Source organism: Zootoca vivipara, chromosome 5, assembly GCF_965207765.1.
Source record: "Zootoca vivipara chromosome 5, rZooViv2.hap1.1, whole genome shotgun sequence".
Lineage (NCBI taxonomy): Eukaryota > Metazoa > Chordata > Lepidosauria > Squamata > Lacertidae > Zootoca > Zootoca vivipara.
In genome coordinates, this window is record NC_142588.1 from 26,504,820 (window position 1) to 26,524,711 (window position 19,892).

A 19,892-nucleotide genomic window follows, 5' to 3' on the forward strand; every position below is an offset into this window, starting at 1 on the left:
TTCACTTATAGAATTATTGAGTATCTTCAAGTAGACTTGGGATGTTCTTAAATAGCATTTAATGCATTGTTGGGATGGAAGAAATTCTAGTTCATCTCAGGTTTTAGTGATCACAGACTACCAAAACAAAACTGATTCTCAGTGGGTGGCATACTTTCCCTTTGAACCTGGTCATTTAGATATCTTTCTTACACTGAAACAACAAATTTGGTTGAAGTGAATTGAACAGATCAGGTTACAGGTAGGTAGCCGTGTTGGTCTGGATCGAAGTAAAATAAAAAAATTCCTTCAGTAGCACCTTAAAGACCAACTAAGTTTTTATTTTGGTATGAGCTTTCGTGTGCATGCACACTTCTTCAGATCAGAGCGTTGTAGGCAGCTAAGTGGTACTCTGGGTAAAGGTAAAGGGACCCCTGGCCATTAGGTCCAGTCGTGACCGACTCTGGTTGCAGTGCTTATGTCGCATTACTGGCCGAGAGAGCTTCCAGGTCATGTGGCCAGCATGACTAAGCCGCTTCTGGCGAACCAGAGCAGCGCATGGAAACACCGTTTACCTTCCCACTGTAGTGGTACCTATTTATCTACTTGCACTTTGACGTGCTTTCGAACTGCTAGGTTGGCAGGAGCTGGGACCGAACGTCGCGGGGATTCAAACCACCGACCTGATCGGCAAGCCTTGGGCTCTGTGGTTTAACCCACAGCGCCACCTGTCACACTTCTACTCCGGGTAGAAGTACTGAAATTAAGGGACCTCAATTAGTAATGCCTATTAATTTCAGCATAGGACCAATCCATTTCTTTCAGTTAGACGTGTATTTCTGGAGATCAGCTTTTAGTGCCATGGTGACTAATTATCTGGATAGAGACAATTTTCATATCTAAAACCAAGCCATTATCATTTGCAACTCTATAAAGAAATAGGCTGCCTTAGGATGTGGTTGATGTATTAAAAATAAGTGTGGCAGACTTTTTTTATTACGTGGTTTTTCATCTAATTTGACTACACTGAAGAATATGTTTGAAGTCTTGCTCTCTAACACCTTTTTTTTTTTGTTTAGCCTCTTGAAATTGATAAGGGCTTCTCTTTTGTATATGGATTTATAAAGTGTTTTGAAGTGCAAAGCCCAATCTCCTTCATTTTGTTGTTACCTTAAGGCTAGTTTAAGGTAGTACTAGGTCCCACACACTCCTTAAAATTAGAATGTTGTTGTTTAGTCGTGTCCGACTCTTCATAACCCCATGGACCAGAGCAGGCATCCCCAAACTTCGGCCCTCCAGATGCTTTGGATTACAATTCCCATCTTCCCCAACCACTGGTCCTGTTAGCTAGGGATCATGGGAGTTGTAGGCCAAAACATCTGGAGGGTCGCAGTTTGGGGATGCCTGGCACTCCTGTCTTCCACTGCCTCCCGCAGTTTGGTCAAACTCATGTTGGTAGCTTCGAGAACACTGTCCAACCATCTCGTCCTCTGTCGTCCCCTTCATCTTGTGCCCTCAATCTTTCCCAGCATCAGGGTCTTTTCCAGGGAGTCTTCTCTCCTCATGAGGTGGCCAAAGTATTGGAGCCTCAGATTCTGTCCTTCCAGTGAGCACTCAAGGCTGATTTCCTTAAGAATGGATAGGTTTGATCTTCTTGCAGTCCATGGGACTCTCAAGAGTCTTCTCCACCTGGAGAAGGAACTGGCAAACCACTCCAGCATTTTGCCAAGAAAACTCCAAGGACAAAGACAACAGGCATATAAAATTAGAATATGGCATACTAATTTAAGAAAGAAATGAAAACCTGGCCTTTCCTGAATATATACTTTAAAAACACCTCAAATGCATCTGAGGCTTGGATGACACTGCCAGTAAACAATAATCAAATTACTGCAGCTTTATTTGCAGATTTCTTTATGACCGACATCTATTTATGCAGACAGCTTTGATTATAAATGCTGGTGGCCTGGGGTTTCCCAAGGCTGCGGGCACGTTTATCTAACGGAGAAGGATCAAGAGGCAGCGTCTGCCCTTAAGCGAAGGTCTGAAAGAACTTCTAATTCTTGGCGTGGAGCTTAACAATGGGATGGGGTGGAGACTAGAGAGCAGGACAGGCATTATACAGGCTCTGTTAAGAGCAGCTGATCAAACTTTGAGCTTGGCGGGGCGAGGTTCGAGGATAAGGCACTACCCGCATTGGCGGAGCGTTAGCACCATCATCCCATCACGTGCTTACTGCACTTGCATTCTCGCGTAACGTCAATTCGCCCACGATCCTAGCAACCCAAGCCAATGCGCCTCACAGACACACCTCCGCCTCAACGCACGTGGCCGCCAGAGTGCTCGCTTGGCTGCCCTTCGTACTGCCTGCGAGGGTTCTCTTAGGAGCCCATGGCTTTGCGAGGAATGTGGCGGTGCGGACGGCACTCCGACTCTTTCCATCTTCTAAGAATACCCCTCCTAAATTCACCTTGCCAACCAACGCCGTCTTTAGGCAGCTTTCCTCCGCACTACTTTTCAGGCACTACGCCGGACTTCCCTGAGGACCTGGGCCGCTGTCGCGATGACGAAATAGGCGCGCGCCGGCGAGCTCAAGGCGCCCTCTTGCTCCAATGTCCGTGAGCTGGTGCGCGAGGCTGCTCTCTCGGCTGCCGGCTGCCCCGCTCCGCTATGGTGGCCTCTTTGCTCTCCGGAGCCGGCGCGGTGGGCCGAGCCGGGCAGCCCCAACAGCGGGTTTCTTCTCCGACGGGGGCGGCAACGGCGCGGGCGCCAAAGCCCCGGACACTTCCTTGTTCGTGCCTCTGCCCGTGTCCCCTTCGTCGCCTGGCCCGGAGGGGGACGTTGGAGCCGAGCTCACGCGGCCGCTCAACAAGAGTAAGCGGTGGCGGCGGCGCCGGGGGGAGGGAGGACAGGCGGGCCCTGTGGATTTAGAAAGCCAACCGTGCGCGTTCGGTTAGGGGGCAAAGGGAGTGCCCTTTCCTTGCCCGTTTCTTGGATTTTTCTGTCATCCAAACAGGGGTGGGCAGCGGGCAACTTGTGAGTCGCACCTGTCCCACAAGGGCAATTTTACCTGTCCTTTAGTAACGGTAAAGGTAAAGGGACCCCTGACCATTAGGTCCAGTCGTGACCGACTCTGGGGTTGCGCGCTCATCTCGCATTATTGGCCGAGGGAGCCGGCGTACAGCTTCCAGGTCATGTGGCCAGCATGACAAAGCCGCTTCTGGCAAACCAGAGCAGCACATGGAAACGCCGTTTACCTTCCCGCTGTAGCGGTTCCTATTTATCTACTTGCATTTTGACGTGCTTTCGAACTGCTAGGTTGGCAGGAGCTGGGACCAAGCAACGGGAGCTCACCCCGTCACAGGGATTCGAACCGCCGACCTTCTGATCAGCAAGCCCTAGGCTCAGTGGTTTAACCACAGCCCTTCCAAATATACATTGAGGTAGTGCGTGAGGGGGAAAGCTTCAACTTGCACAGTAAAGAGTTACGTTCCGAGGATAGTGCCTAAAGCCAAAATTGCATATATTCAAAACAGATTGGGTGCACTTGTGGTGGGGATTGCCAAAGCCCCGCCCCCGACACCCGTCGTTTTTTATATTTTTTGCCAAGCGTGTAAAGCTGAGTGTGCACAAGTTAAATGCGCATATGTTGTGAGTGTATTGTGTAGAAAAGAAGCAATATTGGAGACCCCATGTGTATTTTGTCATATTATGGCCTCTGCTGGTTTCTGTGAAGTGAATGGGCCACAGATCTCTTGAGGGGATCGTTCAAGACACACGTTTATACCACCTGCCTGTGAAGAGGTTTCTGTGATGCACTTACTTTAATGCGGAATTTATTGTACAATCTGACCATCCATGATGTATCAGGCCCTCCTGATACACCATCCATGATGTATCAGGCCCTCCCCTCACTTGCCCATTGCTGTCTGGAGAACAGAAATTGACCATCCCTGATCAGATGACAATGGTAAAGTTAGGATAAGTCTCCATAGCAGGTTTATAGAAGGTGGATTTCACAATGTGTTTTTGGTGGCTACTTCTTTCTGTGTGTACTGTATATCCCTTTCTTGATTAAATACGTGAAGTGTATAGAGTATATATTTTTTGTACAATTAATTTGCCATTCCAGTTAGCCTGACAGTATCTGTATTTTGTCTTCTAGGTGAAGTCCTGAAAGCATTAAATAAATTTTACAAGAGAAAAGAAGTACAAAGACTGGGGGCAGAAAATGGACTAGATGGTATGCAATATATGGTTCTAGGGATAATAGAATATTGTTGGATGTTTCTTCATGCTTTAGGAGTAGCTCATATCTGGACTTAAATCTTTTTTGACTCAAGTTTTTCTACTTCTACTTCTAAAACTGACTGCTTAAGTCAGTGCTTAATAAAACAGTGTGTTGCTATTATGATTATTTATTGAATTTATATCCTCCCAAAAGAGCCTGGGCAGCAAACACATCCACTTTTTTTAAAGCACTCCAAAAACTGTTAAATCATTCTAAATACAGTTACGATTAAAACATTTTAGAAACGGTTACAATTAAAAACTTTAGTTCAGGAGTTCATGGAAGTAGAATAGGCAGATTTTAGCTGATCGCCCCTTTCCCTTGTCCCATTGAACTGCTTCTGAAAGTTGGAGACATTCTAGAATAGTGTGGGAAGCATTGCAGGGTTACATGGGGATTGTCAGCTATCTTAACATGATTTGAAATGTATTGAGTGTTTCAGTGACCACATGCTTGGGTATAATCCTACTTAAAAACAAAGCACTCTTTAGTTTTAAAGCTAAAAATCTTGTTTTGTCATTAGATCTCTGGTCCAGTTTGTAGAAAGTTGAGTTTTGTGTGCAATACTGAACTTGCTTGTGTGTATTTCCCTCTCCCCTTTATAGCTCGTCTGTTTCATCAAGCATTTATAAGCTTTAGGAAATACATAATGGAATCAAGTTTCTTGGGTCCTGATGTGCACATTCTCCTAAACGATATATGCTGTGGTGCTGGTAAGTATATTTAACATTATTTCCCCCTCCCCAATCATTCTCCTGAAAAACAAACAAACGCTTAAATGTTATGAGTGATAAACTTATGGGTAAATAAAATTTGCTTTACCCTTATAAATAAGGGTCTTAGTGGGTTAGATTAGAATCTTTGCCAGTGTATCATAATGGCTAGGAGTGAGAGATGGGAAGCTGTGAACCAGTAAATGGCCTTAGACAACCCTTTGCTGAATATGTGACCGAAGTGTTATGTGCTGTTGTTTAGACATCAGATAATGGTACATTGCCAAGACAGAAATGTGACTGTATTACTGTGTAGAACACAGATAAAACAAGAAAAATACCCAAGAGTGGGTGTGCCCAGTTCCCAGGTAATGATAAATTAACAAAGCAATAGAAAGAGTATGCATTAAATCTTCAAATACTGTAAATTCCAACTCAGCAACTTCATGCTGAAGCCTCATTCTGAATCCTTTTCCCTTGAAGTATATCATCTTAGACTCTCCTTGCTGGCTTCTGACTCTTGACATTTTAACATCTGGTTTGTATCCATTTATTCAGCTTGTTTCTGTTTCAGAGCTTATATCTCTACTTAAATAAATGGGCACAAGTGTGTACTTGTGTCTGCTGTGCACATCAACAGCCTTAATAAGTTAATAATGAGAATGTTAGAGGATTATAGTAGGGAGAAAAAAGAGTGAAAATTATACTTTGTATTTGCTCTTATTTCTGGTAACAGTTCACCACACTGAGTTCATTAGAGTTGACCCTAACCTAAAATCCAGCAAAGGGAAATGCCAAGAGTATAATCCTCCCCTTTACACAGAGGGCAAAGTGTGGATGCTCCTGATTAGCCTGCATTCAGCTGTTTCACAGGCTGTGGCAAAGCAACCCAGGAGCCCTTTAGGACATTCAGATTTGCAGGTCCTGTACAACGAACAGAGTAAAACATGCTAATGGGAGCACCTTGGAGTCCCCCTGCTTCCCTACCCCCTGCTCCCAGACAGCACTGAGAAGGGAGGCAGAGAAGGCTGCTCCTTCCTCCTGCTTCCCTCCTGGCTCTCTTCCATGTCCACATGGGACATGGAATCCCTCTGCATGGGGAGAGCAGGACTCCAACCCAAATCTCATGGAAACCTTTTGATGAGATTTCTTAATTTAAAACAAGGCACACGAACTTTTGATTCTTGAGGCCATGATTGCAGTTGTTTGTTCAGTGCAGTACTAGAGAAGAGCTGCTGCAAATGGGCGTGTAATACAGAAAAGTATGTGTAAGTTCTCGAAGTATATTAGAAATTATTTGGTCCCCAAAAGACGATTTAAATATATATATATATTGTGAAATGATAACAAGTGTCTTAATTCTGAGTACTTGGGTTTTCTTGTAATTTAGAAGTTTATTCGCAGTTAATAAGGTTCTAAGAATTGTCCATTGACATTATTTATATCACCAGGCTTAGCAATATTATAATTCTGAATACACCACTGGGTGATGGTTTACTTGTTGATTTTAATACACCTTTCTCCTTCCTTCTAGGGCACGTTGATGATCTGTTTCCATTTTTCATGAGACATGCTAAGCAGATTTTTCCTATGCTGGAGTGCATGGATGATCTGCGTAAAATCAGTGATTTGAGATTGCCACCCAACTGGTTAGCATTTTAAAACCACTTCCTTATGATAATAACAGTGTCAGTGCTGGGACAATGTGCATTTTATGTTCCTATCATGTCAGTTATTCTCACTGAAGTTGCCATCAGTGTCTTGTGTTACTTTGAGCTACTTTGAGTATTTTTCTTTAATTGAAAAAATGTTATCAAAAATGTTATCAGAAATTGAGGTGTGAGATTACATGGTTTGAAATCAAAATATCTAAAGGTGCTTTTGGTTTTCAGTTTATGTATATACTACAAAGCGAGGTGGTGTTTAAACAAACAGACTGCCAGGCTCAACTATGCATTTCTCTATGTGTCGTTCTAGGTATCAGGATGCCAGAGCTATCCAAAGAAAAATTGTATTTCATGCTGGTCCTACAAACAGTGGAAAAACCTATCATGCAATCCAGAGATATTTAGCAGCAAAATCAGGAATATACTGTGGCCCTTTGAAGCTTCTGGCACATGAGATCTTCCAGAAGAGTAACGATGCTGTCAGTATGTTAAATGTGTTTCCATGCTTCTGTGACTGTTAGAGTCTGTGATGATGATTCATGATATAATATTGTCAGTGTACAGAATATTTTTCAGTCACGTAAGGAAAAAACCAACAACAAGTGCCCCAATAAGCACATAATTATATTTTGACTGCGTGTGCACAATAGTGGAAGGGGAGAGAATAAAGGAAGAGATAAAAGAAAGAATAAGTGCAAGTTGTGTTGATATTTGTGTACAGGCATGGTCCTCACAATAAACGGTTTTTGTTGTTGAATAAGTGCAAGTACAGTTATATTAGTAAAAGTAGCTATCTAGCTATCTAGCGATAATTTTTGTTATGCTGCATTGACTACCCTTTTTTGCTTTAACTTCTGGAGTTCTGTAGCTGTCAAATGAGTAAACAGAATATCTGTAGCTGAGACAGTAGAATCCAGATCTTGCGGCTGCTGAATGCAAATATGACCTCTGTCATATTTGAGTACTGTATGTACATTCTGCAACGTACTTTCAGCAGTTAAAGGAAGCCAAAACAGTTATGAGCTGTTCAAAGCCTGTATTGTAAGGCTCAGCACACCCTAAACCAAATGCATCAAAGGCAGCAACATTCAGTCACACTGCCGCACCAGTTAACACTATAGGTCCATGACCATTGCAACCTTCTCCACCCATATAGATTTATTTGCCATCCTATTTATTTCTTTATCCATGATGGTTAGATAGGAAACTTTTTTTGTATCATAGTTTTTTCTGAGACTGAAAGGGCTGTAGCTCTTTGGTCAAGCACATGGCTTGCTTGCAGAATACCCCAGGTTTGACCCCTGGCATCTCGAGGGCTGGGAAAGGCTGCCGTCTTCCACCCTTGTGACTTGCTGCCAATTGCTGTAGGCAGTTCTGAGCTTCTAGAACTTAAATTAAATGTGTCTGTTAAAGCCACAGGGACTATCTCTTAGAATATACTCTCTTGAAAAGTATGTCTATTCCAGGCTGCCTGTGGAGAGTTTGCCTTTCTCTGAAGCAAACCTGGGAATCCTAAGATGGTGGGGTACTGGCTGAAGAGTGACAGTGTGGGAGGGGTGGTTAACTCTGGCTGCTAGAGGCCTCCTTCAAGGACTTCTGCTTGGTTCCCCCTTCCTTGCTTTGGAGGGACGCTCTTCCCATGTACCCTCTTCGTCTGTTTGCATCCATTTTTTAGTAGCTCTTCTTAAAAACAAAAATGGGGGTGCTTGGGATTTGTTTTCTAAGATTTTGATTTGTACACAAGATGCTTTATTGGGCTGTATGTTGTCTGTTCTCATATTTCAGTGGAGTATTCTTTGGGAGCTTACGTTCGATTTCTCTTCCTATAAAAACCACCTGTATTCTCTCTCTCTTTAAACCTTATAGAACGTGCCATGTGACTTGGTAACTGGAGAAGAACGTGTTTGTGTTGATCCTGAAGGCAGGCAGGCTGCCCATGTTGCTTGCACTATTGAGATGTGCAGTGTTACTACACCCTGTATGTAAACTTCTTTCTTTTTTTGTGTTCTTCAATGGTATTGAAGCATATCATGTTCTAGTTTTATAAATTTGCCCCTATAGTGTTCTGATATATTTCAATTGGCCAGATAAATGACAATGTAGAAGCCGTTCTTAAAACTGTTTGTAAAAGCTATTTAAAGAATTCATAATTGAAATTATTATTTTTCTTCTGTTTTTTACCTTTTAAAGTTTGTTTTTCTGGTCCCCTTTACCACATACCACCATTTTTTGTATTTTTAAGATGAAGTAGCTGTGATTGATGAAATCCAGATGATTAAAGATCCTTCCAGAGGTTGGGCTTGGACGCGAGCGCTCTTGGGTATGTTTTGTGCAGGTTTCATGGTAGTAAAACAAATTACCTTTAGCTACTGATATGTGACTTCTCTTTCATATGGACAGTGTACTGCAGGGCTCCAGAACAGCCTTCCTTCCCCAAGCTGGTGCCTTCCAGTTCTGAAATGTTTCTCTGACCATTTGCCATGTTGGCTGGAGTTAGTGGAAGTTGTACTCCAATAATATATTGAGAGCACTCGGTGAGGAAGGCTGCTCAGGGATGTTAGCTGAACCTGTCCTGTGTACTGTATAAGTATGGTGTACTGACACATTTAACTTTATCCAATTTTATTTAGATTTAAAATAAAAATAGCCAGTCTACTAAATTTGTAACATGTGCATTTTGAATAGCTTTATTTCCATCCTGCGTGATGGGATAGTGACGGCCGGGATCCAAACAACCACTTAAGGCACATCCTTAGCAGACCATCATACAAAGTCAAGTCCCCTCCATTTCAAAGTCAGTTCACTACATGACTTGAGGGGTTAAAAAACACGGTGTGCAGAACCAGTTGCAATTGTTTTGATCCTAGCACTTGCTTCCATCTTGGGTAGTTGCCGGACAATGAAATACTGTCCAAATTTTGGCATGGTTTACTCAGAAGTAAATTCCACTGTCTTCCCAGCAAAGTGTGTAACTTGAGATGGATATTAGGGTGGGGTCAGTTATTCTCCTTGATATTATAGTTTTGAACAAGTGGCTCCACAGAACCTGCATAACATTTGAATGAGGTGGATATTCAGACTCATGAATGGGGCAAGTCTTACTGGGCTTTGCTAGCTACAAACATCTGCAAGCAAAACATTTGATTATGATAGCCTTAAAGTAGCAATGCAAACCATATGTGTGTTTTCAGTATGTGTGATCCATGGTAAACTGCTTTTACAGTCCTTTCCTGTGTGCATTTTTTATTTAGGACTCTCTGCAGAAGAAATCCATGTTTGTGGTGAGGCTGCTGCTATTAACTTGGTGACAGAGCTCATGTATACTACAGGGGAGGAGGTTGAGGTAGGCATTGTCCATATCTATAGCTACATACTCCGGTTTTTAAAGCTCCCTTTCTTAAAAGCTCCCTTTCTCTGTGCATTAAAATCAGTGCATCAGTTGTGAAGCTGTTAATATGTTTCTGGCAATAGCAAGATTATCCACCGGGCCTCTTCTCCCTTAACTGTCTCAGTGGGAGAAATGAGAAACAGGGCTCATTCCATCAGCTTTGCTAAAAAAACCCACCTCCATCAAACACCTCCTACTGATGAACTGCTTCTATGCCAGCTGGTCGTTATATATTATACTTCCACTGCAACCAATCCCTTGTGTGTGCCAGTGTAGTTTACCTGATTGCTACCCATGTCTCTTATTGACTGCAATTCTGTGATGGTTGCAAGGGTAAATGATGATTTTCTCTCCAGGTGAGAAACTACAAGAGACTCACACCTCTAAAAGTCCTGGATCAGGCCCTTGAATCTCTAGATAACCTTCGCCCCGGAGACTGTATTGTCTGTTTCAGTAAGAATGATATTTATTCAGTGAGCCGGCAAATTGAAACCCAGGGCCTAGAATGTGCTGTCATATACGGAAGTCTGCCACCTGGTAATTACTCTTTGATATATATTGGGGGAGTTGGGAGGGGTGAATGCTATGTGAATAATTAGGAAATTTCTGTTTAATATTTGAATGTTGAAGTACTTGCAACATCATACCCAAGAATTCTGAGAAACCCCAAGAAACAGTGCAATTTTTGAATCAGTAGTTAAAATCAGTGCAGGTTCAGTCTTCTATCTTGATTCAAAATGACATCTGGTTGTATCCAAACAAAGGAAAAAACTGTTCCTTGATCTTGGGAACCATCATGCAAAATTTGGTTATGATATTTTAAGAGGGGTCCAAATGCATAGTGAACAAGCAGCTTTCCAGAATTTATAGTATGCTGTGTTTTTAAATGTGCATTTCGTTCTTTGGCCCCTTGTCTTGGAAAATGTTAACTTGTTCATCTAGTACTTGTCTGGTTCACATTTTCTTAGCAGGGATGGCCTTGATTACCATAAACTATACAGGGGATAGATCTGCCCATGCAGCTTTAATAATATGCAGCTCAATCTAGTTTTTAGTTCTGTGCTGACTGCATTTCCATGTACAGTTTGCACTTCCTGAAGTGTCCCTTCTTCATGGCCACTTACTATTTCTTTATTTTAAGAATTTCTAAACAGATTCCAAGCAGTGTACAGACACTTCACGTTGGGTGTGGGCAGCATGAACGAAAACTTGCAAGTTGCCTGACACACAGGAAGAGGGGAAAACAGTGGTGGTACTGTCCTAGGAGCTGGTTCAGTCATGTCAGAGGGGCCTACACAGTCATCTTGGAAGTCAGCAGTGTTGCCAGGGTGGGATGGAATGTGCATGGCCCCAGACACTTGGGAAATACTGGCAACTTGAGGTTCTGCTGTCACCAGAAGCATATATGGCCACATATACGTTGCCCCACGTGGAAATACCAGCTCATGCAAATAGTGCTTTCATGCCTGCTTCCAAGGTAATCTCAGTGGGCCACTGACATATCTGAACTGCCGCTAAGTAGTTCAGAATATTAACATTTTTCACTGTCGTCTGCAAAACACCATTGTGGAAGGGTAATTTTAAAGTATTTACAGTACAATTTGGTTTATTTCAAACCATAAATGTAAATTGCAACATAGTCTACACTTGTGATTGTTTCAGGGACAAAACTTACACAGGCAAGGAAATTCAATGATCCCGATGATCCATGTAAAATCATGGTTGCTACAGATGCAATTGGAATGGGACTCAATTTGTAAGTATCCTGGGTGAATTGCAGATTCTATCAGAATGAGTTAAATGTGTTGGTGGTAGTTCTTTGCTTTTTCCAAAACTATATCTCAGTGTTACACATCCCCTGTGACCCTTGTGTATAGGCAAGTACTGGTTTCTTAATTTAACCCAACTGGAGCAGGATTTCTAACCATTCTTGTCCCATTACTCAATAGAGTCCTGCTTCCAGTGCAGACACATTAGATGTTGATGATCTAGATAACTAAACTGTTCGTAAGAGCCTGTCTGTGTGGCATTGAGCCTCATCATATCTATTGAGGAGCGTGTGGAAGATTGAAGGTCATCAAAAGTTGAATAGGGTTGGTGCATTCACTGGGAGTTGCATTGCACTGGGCCTAGTGAGCTTAGATGTATAGGGGTAGAATGTTGGTTCCAGAATGGACACTGGACATCTAGCAGTCACCCATTACTATGTGGCAAACCTGAGACTGTGGAGATACCGTGTTTCCCCTTTTTTAATACGTAGCCATAAAGTAAGCCATGGCAGCATTTTTTATGAGTTGCTATATATAAGACACCCCCCCCCCGAAAATAAGACATACCTCTCATACCGTGTACAGCGAGACCGCCGAGCGCCCCAGCCAACCAGCGGGAGCCAGCCAGCCAGCGGGGCCTGGAACCAGCTGCTGCAGCGGCGAGCCACCTGCCGGAACAGGCCACTGCAGAGTGGAGCGCTCCGCAGCGCCAAGCTCAGAGCGCCCAGCCAGCGGCCTGCCCTCTTCCTTGCCCGGCCGAGGAGGCCTCCCGCCCCGCCGCCGGAACAGGCAGCTGCAGAGTGGAGCGCTCTGCAGCGCCGAGCGCTCGGAACATCCAGCAGTGCCAGGCGGAGTGCCCAGCCAGAGCGGCGAGGCAGAGCGGCGGCCGGAGGCCTGCTGGCCCTTCCGCACTGCCGGAACGTTGTGGGCCGCATGGCCCAAGGCAGAGCGGCGGCGGGAGCCCCGCTGGCCCTGCCAGGGTGATGGGCGGCGGCGGGAGCCCTGCTGACCCCTTCCGCGCCGTTGGAACGTTGTGGGCCGCATGGCCCAAGGCAGAGCGGCGACGGGAGCGCTGCTGGCCCCTTCCGCGCTGCTGGAGCGTCGTGGGCTGCATGGAATTTTGTGGGCAGGGAAGCGGGAGGCAGGCAGGCGGGCTGGGCGATGGGCCCATGGCTGCGCTCGGCGGGGCCGATAGTGGGCTCAACGCTGGCCTGCGCCGGCCTGCGCCAGGGACTCTGGCTCAGTTTGCTGACGGCGCACGGCGCCTCGTCGTGGACAGGATCTGGATCATGATTGGGTGAGTGCCCTCCCCTCCCATAGCGGCGCCCGGGATGAGGCTGCCTCTGAGCATGCACAGAGAGACACCCCCTTCCCATCCCCCCGCCATTCCAGTGGCGGGGAAAAGGCGTTTTGAAAAGCCGGGGTGGGTTTATAGCTCGGGAGAGGGTGGTCTCTGAGCATGCACAAAGTGCCTCCCTCGCCGCTGTCTTTGCACTTTTTTCCTTGTCTCTTTTTAAAAGAAGTTGCTCCCAAGGGTGGGTCTGTAATAAAAAACCGTAATAAAAACCTAATAAAAAATTAAGACATCCCCTGAAAATAAGACACCTTGTGTTTTTTTTTGAGGGAAAAAAGTTATAAGACGGTGTCTTAAAAAAGGGGAAACACGGTACCTGTGTTCGGTGTCATCTGTCTGGCACCTTTTCCTGACAAACCTTTGGGTTTGTGGTGAAATTCTGCATTGTATTGACAAGGTTCATGTTCTGAGAATTACAAATGATAGCTCTTTGTTCCGACTTCAGTGTTAATCCACTATCTATGCTTTTGTTCTAGGAGCATAAAAAGAATCATTTTTAACTCCCTCATTAAGCCAGCTATCAATGAGAAGGGTGAGAAGGAAATGGATACAATTACAACATCTCAAGCTCTACAAATCTCAGGCAGAGCGGGAAGATTTAGTACTGTATTTGGAGAAGGGGAAGTCACTACCATGCATCGAGATGACCTTCCTTTGTTAAAGGAAATCTTGAATAAATCAGTGGATCCCATAGTGGTAGGATATTGTTATCAACAACATCATCATATTGTTGGTGCTTTTTTCAGCTGTCTGATAGTAGAGCAGCATTGGAGCATCTTAAAACGAGTAGATCAGTCATAGGAAGCTTCTATCAGGTCAAAATGTTTTGTTTTTCTAGCTCAGTATCGAATTAATCTGATTTGCAGCTATTCTCCAGAACCTCTGAGAGGGATCTTCCCATCATGTGCTGCATACAGCTTTTAACTGGGGAGTGAATCAGGGGCCTTTTACCACTGAGCCATCTCCCCCCACACCCTGCCAACTTATTTGTGCAAGTAACAATTCAAGCAGTTGGCATGACCTGGAATATAAATACTTGTATGAGCATTAGCAACATTTACTAGCAGAACACTTTGGAAAGGAGGAAATCCCTGCTCATGGGATTTACTGCTGCTTAATCAAATGCAGATGATAATGTATAATAATAATAATAATAATTAAAATTAATAATAATTTATTATTTATACCCTGCCCATCTGGCTGGGTTTCCCCAGCCACTCTGGGTGGCTTCCAACAGAAAAATAAAATAAAATAAAATAAAATAATCGATTGAACATTAAAAGCCTCCCTAAACAGGGCTACCTTCAGATGTCTTCTAAAAATCTGGTAGCTGTTTTTCTCTTTGACATCTGATGGGAGGGCGTTCCACAGGGCGGGCGCCACTACTGAGAAGGCCCTCTGCCTGGTTCCCTGCAATGTATGAGCTGGTTCTCTAGAACCTTTTAGCTAAGTATCTCAATTACATTAATATTAGTGCAGTAAATGACTGGGCCACCTTGTTGCTTAGATGCTTGTTCTGATAGTCAGATAAAATAAATTTAGGAAGGTTTAATTCTTGTAATAATGAGACCCTTTTCTCCCCACCTCTTTTTTTCACCCAGACTGCTGGCTTGCATCCTACTGCTGAACAGATTGAGATGTTTGCATATCATCTTCCGGATGCCACTCTATCAAATCTACTTGTAAGAATCAGGAAACCTGTTAAGTTTTAACATTTCTGTGTACAGCAGTTTAAGCACTGCATTATCCTAGCTATAGAATGCTAGTTAGGATTTCGAGGAGCTGTTTACCAACATCTAATCTGCACAGCCAGGGCTATCTTTGCAGTGTTTGCTTCTGAAGTTGATAGGTTTCCCTTTTCCTTTTCGAGTCTTAAGAAGGACTTGCCTCATTGGCTGCAGAGCTGCTGCAGGAAATTGCTGGTTTCCTTGTGGGAATATTGATAGATTTCCATGGGGATAGTCAAGGCTTCGTCTAACTAAGAGCATGTTTATCTCTATTTAAAACAGGATATTTTTGTGAGCCTCTCTCAAGTTGACGGCCTCTACTTTGTGTGCAATGTTGATGACTTCAAATTTCTAGCTGACATGATTCAGCACATTCCACTGAACTTGAGAGCCAGATACGTGTTCTGCACAGCACCCATCAACAAGAAGCAGCCTTACGTCTGCACTTCACTGTTGAAGGTAAGTGACTTGCCTCTCCTGTGTGTGTGCATCAGTGTGCATTTTTGTGGGAGTAGTCCGTGTTGTACTAAGTTGGTGTCAGTCTCTCCATCCATTTGTGGGCATGATAAAGATGAGGTGACCCAAATGACAAGTTGAGATGGTGGTGGTCAGAATGCTGTATGAATATTTGTCTGGTCTCCCAGCAGTGGTGCCACTGTTGCATCCTGGGACAGTGAGGGGTTGGAGCAAGGTGCTGGTAAATTTGGGTTGGCTTGGGCTCAGTGATGGGTGCACCCAATTGCTTATGCTGGTGTACCTGAACTGCCCCAGCCTTTACTCCTGTTCCATAAAGTGTGAGGAGTTACTGGATATTTCACAGGCCAGCAAAACTGTGTCTTATTCATGATCACAGAAGCATTACAACATTCAGCCTCTCCTTTTCCAGTGCCTGCTCTGAGACACTGGGGGGAGGATTCTGTGTTTTGTTGTTGTTTTTTTGCATCCAAAGCATTGTAGAAAGTTTATATCATAAACTACTGTCATGGCTGGATTTGGCAGGAAAAAAGTAGGCTGCTGCAAAGGGCATTTGGAAGTGTGAGAGATTTATGGTGGTTTTGTTCTTGGGGAAATATTAATTGCTTAATGCTTCTTCTTTTTCATTTTCTAGTTTGCACGGCAGTTTAGCAGAAATGAACCTCTGACATTTGACTGGCTGTGCAGGCATATTAATTGGCCTCTAGTCCCACCCCAGAATATAAAGGACCTTGTACACCTTGAAGCTGTTCATGATGTCCTCGATCTGTATCTGTGGCTGAGGTACTGGAGGCTTAGTTCCTTCTTCCTCCTCTTCCTTAATGTGGGCAGCTTTGGGGCATAAGGAGTCCTCCACTTTGGGTAAAAGCATGGTTCAGTCCTCATGTGAGATGACACCAACGCAGAATGTTGGTGGGGAACTATTGGTCTTAAAGCTCCTCCTCGTCAAAATTTCTCTGCACATGGAAAACACCCAACAGGGAGATGGCTTCTAATGAAGTCTCTTCCAAGATGGGTTTGCTTTCCATGTTCAGGGAGATTTTGAAATAGAGGCACTTTAAACAAGCTATTTCCTGCATGGATCTGGGGAAGGAGCAGCCCCGGGAGAGAACTGTACCATATCAGAAACTGCATATTTGAAGTGTCATTAAGTTGGGACCAGAGAGGAGTCTTTTACTGTCATCTCTGCTAAGACAGAGCCTGAACAACCGATTCTTTCAACCTATTCAGTTAATGCAGAAGAGGAACAAGACCTTTTTTGGAGGTGGAGAACAGATGAGGGACAGGTGAGGGGTGGGGGTGAGGTGTAGAGCTCTGGACATAGATTAGGGGTACTTGGATTTAAATCCATGCTCAGCCTAAGCTGTTGCACATGACTGATGCAAGTATAAAATGGGTAACTCACTGCGTGCTGCTGCCACGAACTTCTTGGAAAACAGTGGAATTGTTGTTTAGTCGTTTAGTCGTGTCCGACTCTTCGTGACCCCATGGACCATAGCACGCCAGGCACTCCTGTCTTCCACTGCCTCCCGTAGTTTGGTCAAACTCATGTTCGTAGCTTCGAGAACACTGTCCAACCATCTTGTCCTCTGTCGTCCCCTTCTCCTAGTGCCCTCAATCTTTCCCAACATCAGGGTCTTTTCCAAGGATTCTTCTCTTCTCATGAGGTGGCCAAAGTATTGGAGCCTCAGCTTCACGATCTGTCCTTCCAGGGAGCACTCAGGGCTGATTTCCTTAAGAATGGATAGGTTTGATCTTCTAGCAGTCCATGGGACTCTCAAGAGTCTCCTCCAGCACCATAATTCAAAAGCATCAATTCTTCGGCGATCAGCCTTCTTTAGGGTCCAGCTCTCACTTCCATACATCACTACTGGGAAAACCATAGCTTTAACTATACGGACCTTTGTCGGCAAGGTGATGTCTCTGCTTTTTAAGATGCTGTCTAGGTTTGTCATTGCTTTTCTCCCAAGAAGCAGGCGTCTTTTAATTTCGTGACTGCTGTCACCATCTGCAGTGATCAAGGAGCCCAAGAAAGTAAAATCTCTCACTGCCTCCATTTCTTCCCCTTCTATTTGCCATGAGGTGATGGGACCAGTGGCCATGATCTTGGTTTTTTTGATGTTGAGCTTCAGACCATATTTTGCGCTCTCCTCTTTCACCCTCATTAAAAGGTTCTTTAATTCCTCCTCACTTTCTGCCATCAAACACAGCTATTTTATAGATGGTTTCAAACCAGGGTGGCTAACAGGCTGCTCTCCAGATGCTTCTGAACTGCAACTCCTATCGTCCTTGGGGCAAACTGTCTTAAGGCTGATGGGATTTGTAGTTCAGCGACACTTGGAGAGCCACACATCTTGTCTACTAGGTTATGCATAAACTGTGTGTGATATTAGCTTTTTATTGTAAGCCTTTCGGATTAATTGTATTGCATATTGCACTTACACCCCCCACCTACACCACCACCCCCGAATTACATGTGTTTTTGAGGTATAACAACTTGATCAGCGGTTTGCTCTAAATTGCTACATAGTTTCATTTGTATCTTAACCCCAGAAACTTGAAGTGCACAACAGATAATATGCTGGTCAGTTAATGCCCAGGACTACAGATGTCCAAAGACGTTTGGGTTGAATCTAGCCAAGTTATTGCATGAGTGGAACAACTTCTACTTGCATAACAGAACTTTCTTTTTTCTTCTTCACCCCCTTCACCAGCACCCCAAAATGGGGTAGGGGGAAGCTGCAGAGCAGATCCAGAGAGCATGCAGGTGATGGGAGAAAAAGGAGAGGAAGTTCTGTTGCATGTGCAGAAGTTCTGCTCACACACATAGCTGGATTCAGCATTTTATTGAAGAGGTCCCAAAGTGCCTGTTGAGGGCGGTGGGGCTGTTAACCTTTCAAGAATTCTTGGTCTGAACTTATCATACATGCATATTTCCTTGTAGCTACCGGTTTATGGACATGTTCCCAGATGCTGCTCTCGTCAGGGACATACAGAAGGAGCTGGACGACATTATACAAGTCGGGGTGCTTAACATTACGAGACTGATCCGAGCGTCGCAGGCCACTTCTGGGTCTGTCACTTTACCAGAAGACTTTCCTCTCCAGAGGGCTAGCATTGGCGATGGGATGCTGAATGCGGAAGACCTCCCAGAGGATAACGGAGAGCTTTTCCCAAGCAACGTGAAGACCCAAGGGCACCGACGAGCAAGGGGATCCAAAGCGATGAACTATAAGCCTGCTGAAGCACAGGGCCGAGCTCAGGGTGCTCTAGCTGCCAGACTAATACAGCAGGGACTCCTCACCCAAGATATGCTGAAACAGTTGGAGCATGAGTGGCTGGCTCGTCGCAATGGCAGTGCCACAGATGAAAACACAGGCCCAAACAAAGGGAAGAAGAGGAAATAGGATGCTGTGTCTTTGCAAAATAAAAATTATATTTAATAAGCTTCGGTCTTTTGATGGTATAGGTTAGGAAGTGGGGAACTTGTTGCCCAGCAGATGTTTTTGGACTACAGTCAGCCCCAACCATCATGGCCAGTGGTTAGAGAGGACAGAAGTTGTAGTCTTAACAGTATCTTGAGTGGTACGTGTTTTCTATCCTGATGTAGGTATAGATTTTAAAAATCATATTATAAACAGTAAAAGAATTTTCCAGTTGTACATTGCCTTAAACAGTGCTTTACACCAGAAGGAAGAAACAAAATGGGGCACATAGAGTCTTGGCTTCCAGTTATTGTGAACTGCATCTCCCATCAGCCTCAGCGAAGTTAATGGCCATGGATTGAGAGAACTGCAGTACAGCACACTATTCCTGATTGGGGCAGGTGGGTGAGAACAGGAGGAGAGGAAAACATAATACCACAAGAGATGAATGTGAGTAAATGCAGCTACATGAACTTTATTGGGCTTGGAGCTGAAGTAGTAGGCGTCATTATAAGTGTAAAGTTTGCAGCAAGCATATTCTGTGAATGTCATGCTACCCCAAACCATTACGTTGATCCAAAGGGAGCACACATCTTTGTTTCAACACTGAACCTCCAATAGCTCAACGCCAGTGAGTCACATCACATGCATATTTTTCTAATAATGCAACCTACCTCTGCAGTTGGTCATCCATCTCGTTCGAGGAGGTACATAGTTCAGCAGATAAACAGCTTCACTAGAAATCAGATTAGTAGAAAGGTCTTTTGACTTGTAACACCCTCAGATAGGACACCCAACCCATACTTTTTAATTGTCCTTCACAGGAAGGAGATAAGTTGCATTCTTTGGAAGAGTGCTTTGGAGGAAAGGTCATTATTCTATCTCACGGTGTCTTTTTTTGAAAATAATTTTCAGTACTCTCAAATGAAGTACGAAGAAAATCTATATAATATTTCTCTGTGAAAGGGCAAACTACATTTAGTGGAAAGTGCCTTTAGAATTGAGGCTTTCATTCTCTGAACACTCGCACCCTAGCAGTTAACGGGTTGATGCTGCCCATGTTGTAATACTTGCACAGAAGCAGACTTGGAAAGGGAGAACTTTG

At 44.1% G+C, this 19,892-nt stretch overlaps 1 protein-coding gene across 1 annotated transcript; it reads left to right on the forward strand.

Annotated features, from left to right (window-relative positions):
- The first annotated feature begins 2,536 nt into the window (after nucleotides 1-2,536).
- SUPV3L1 (Suv3 like RNA helicase) lies at nucleotides 2,537-18,808 on the forward strand. The gene is made up of 15 exons (XM_035138147.3): nucleotides 2,537-2,853; nucleotides 4,145-4,222; nucleotides 4,876-4,983; nucleotides 6,518-6,632; nucleotides 6,961-7,129; nucleotides 8,517-8,628; nucleotides 8,893-8,970; nucleotides 9,902-9,993; nucleotides 10,395-10,575; nucleotides 11,701-11,794; nucleotides 13,638-13,857; nucleotides 14,763-14,843; nucleotides 15,171-15,347; nucleotides 15,997-16,145; nucleotides 18,307-18,808. The coding sequence occupies exons 1-15, from the start codon at nucleotides 2,592-2,594 to the stop codon at nucleotides 18,767-18,769; spliced, it is 2,379 nt and encodes a 792-aa protein (XP_034994038.1). The 5' UTR covers nucleotides 2,537-2,591; the 3' UTR covers nucleotides 18,770-18,808.
- Nucleotides 18,809-19,892: the final 1,084 nt, after the last annotated feature.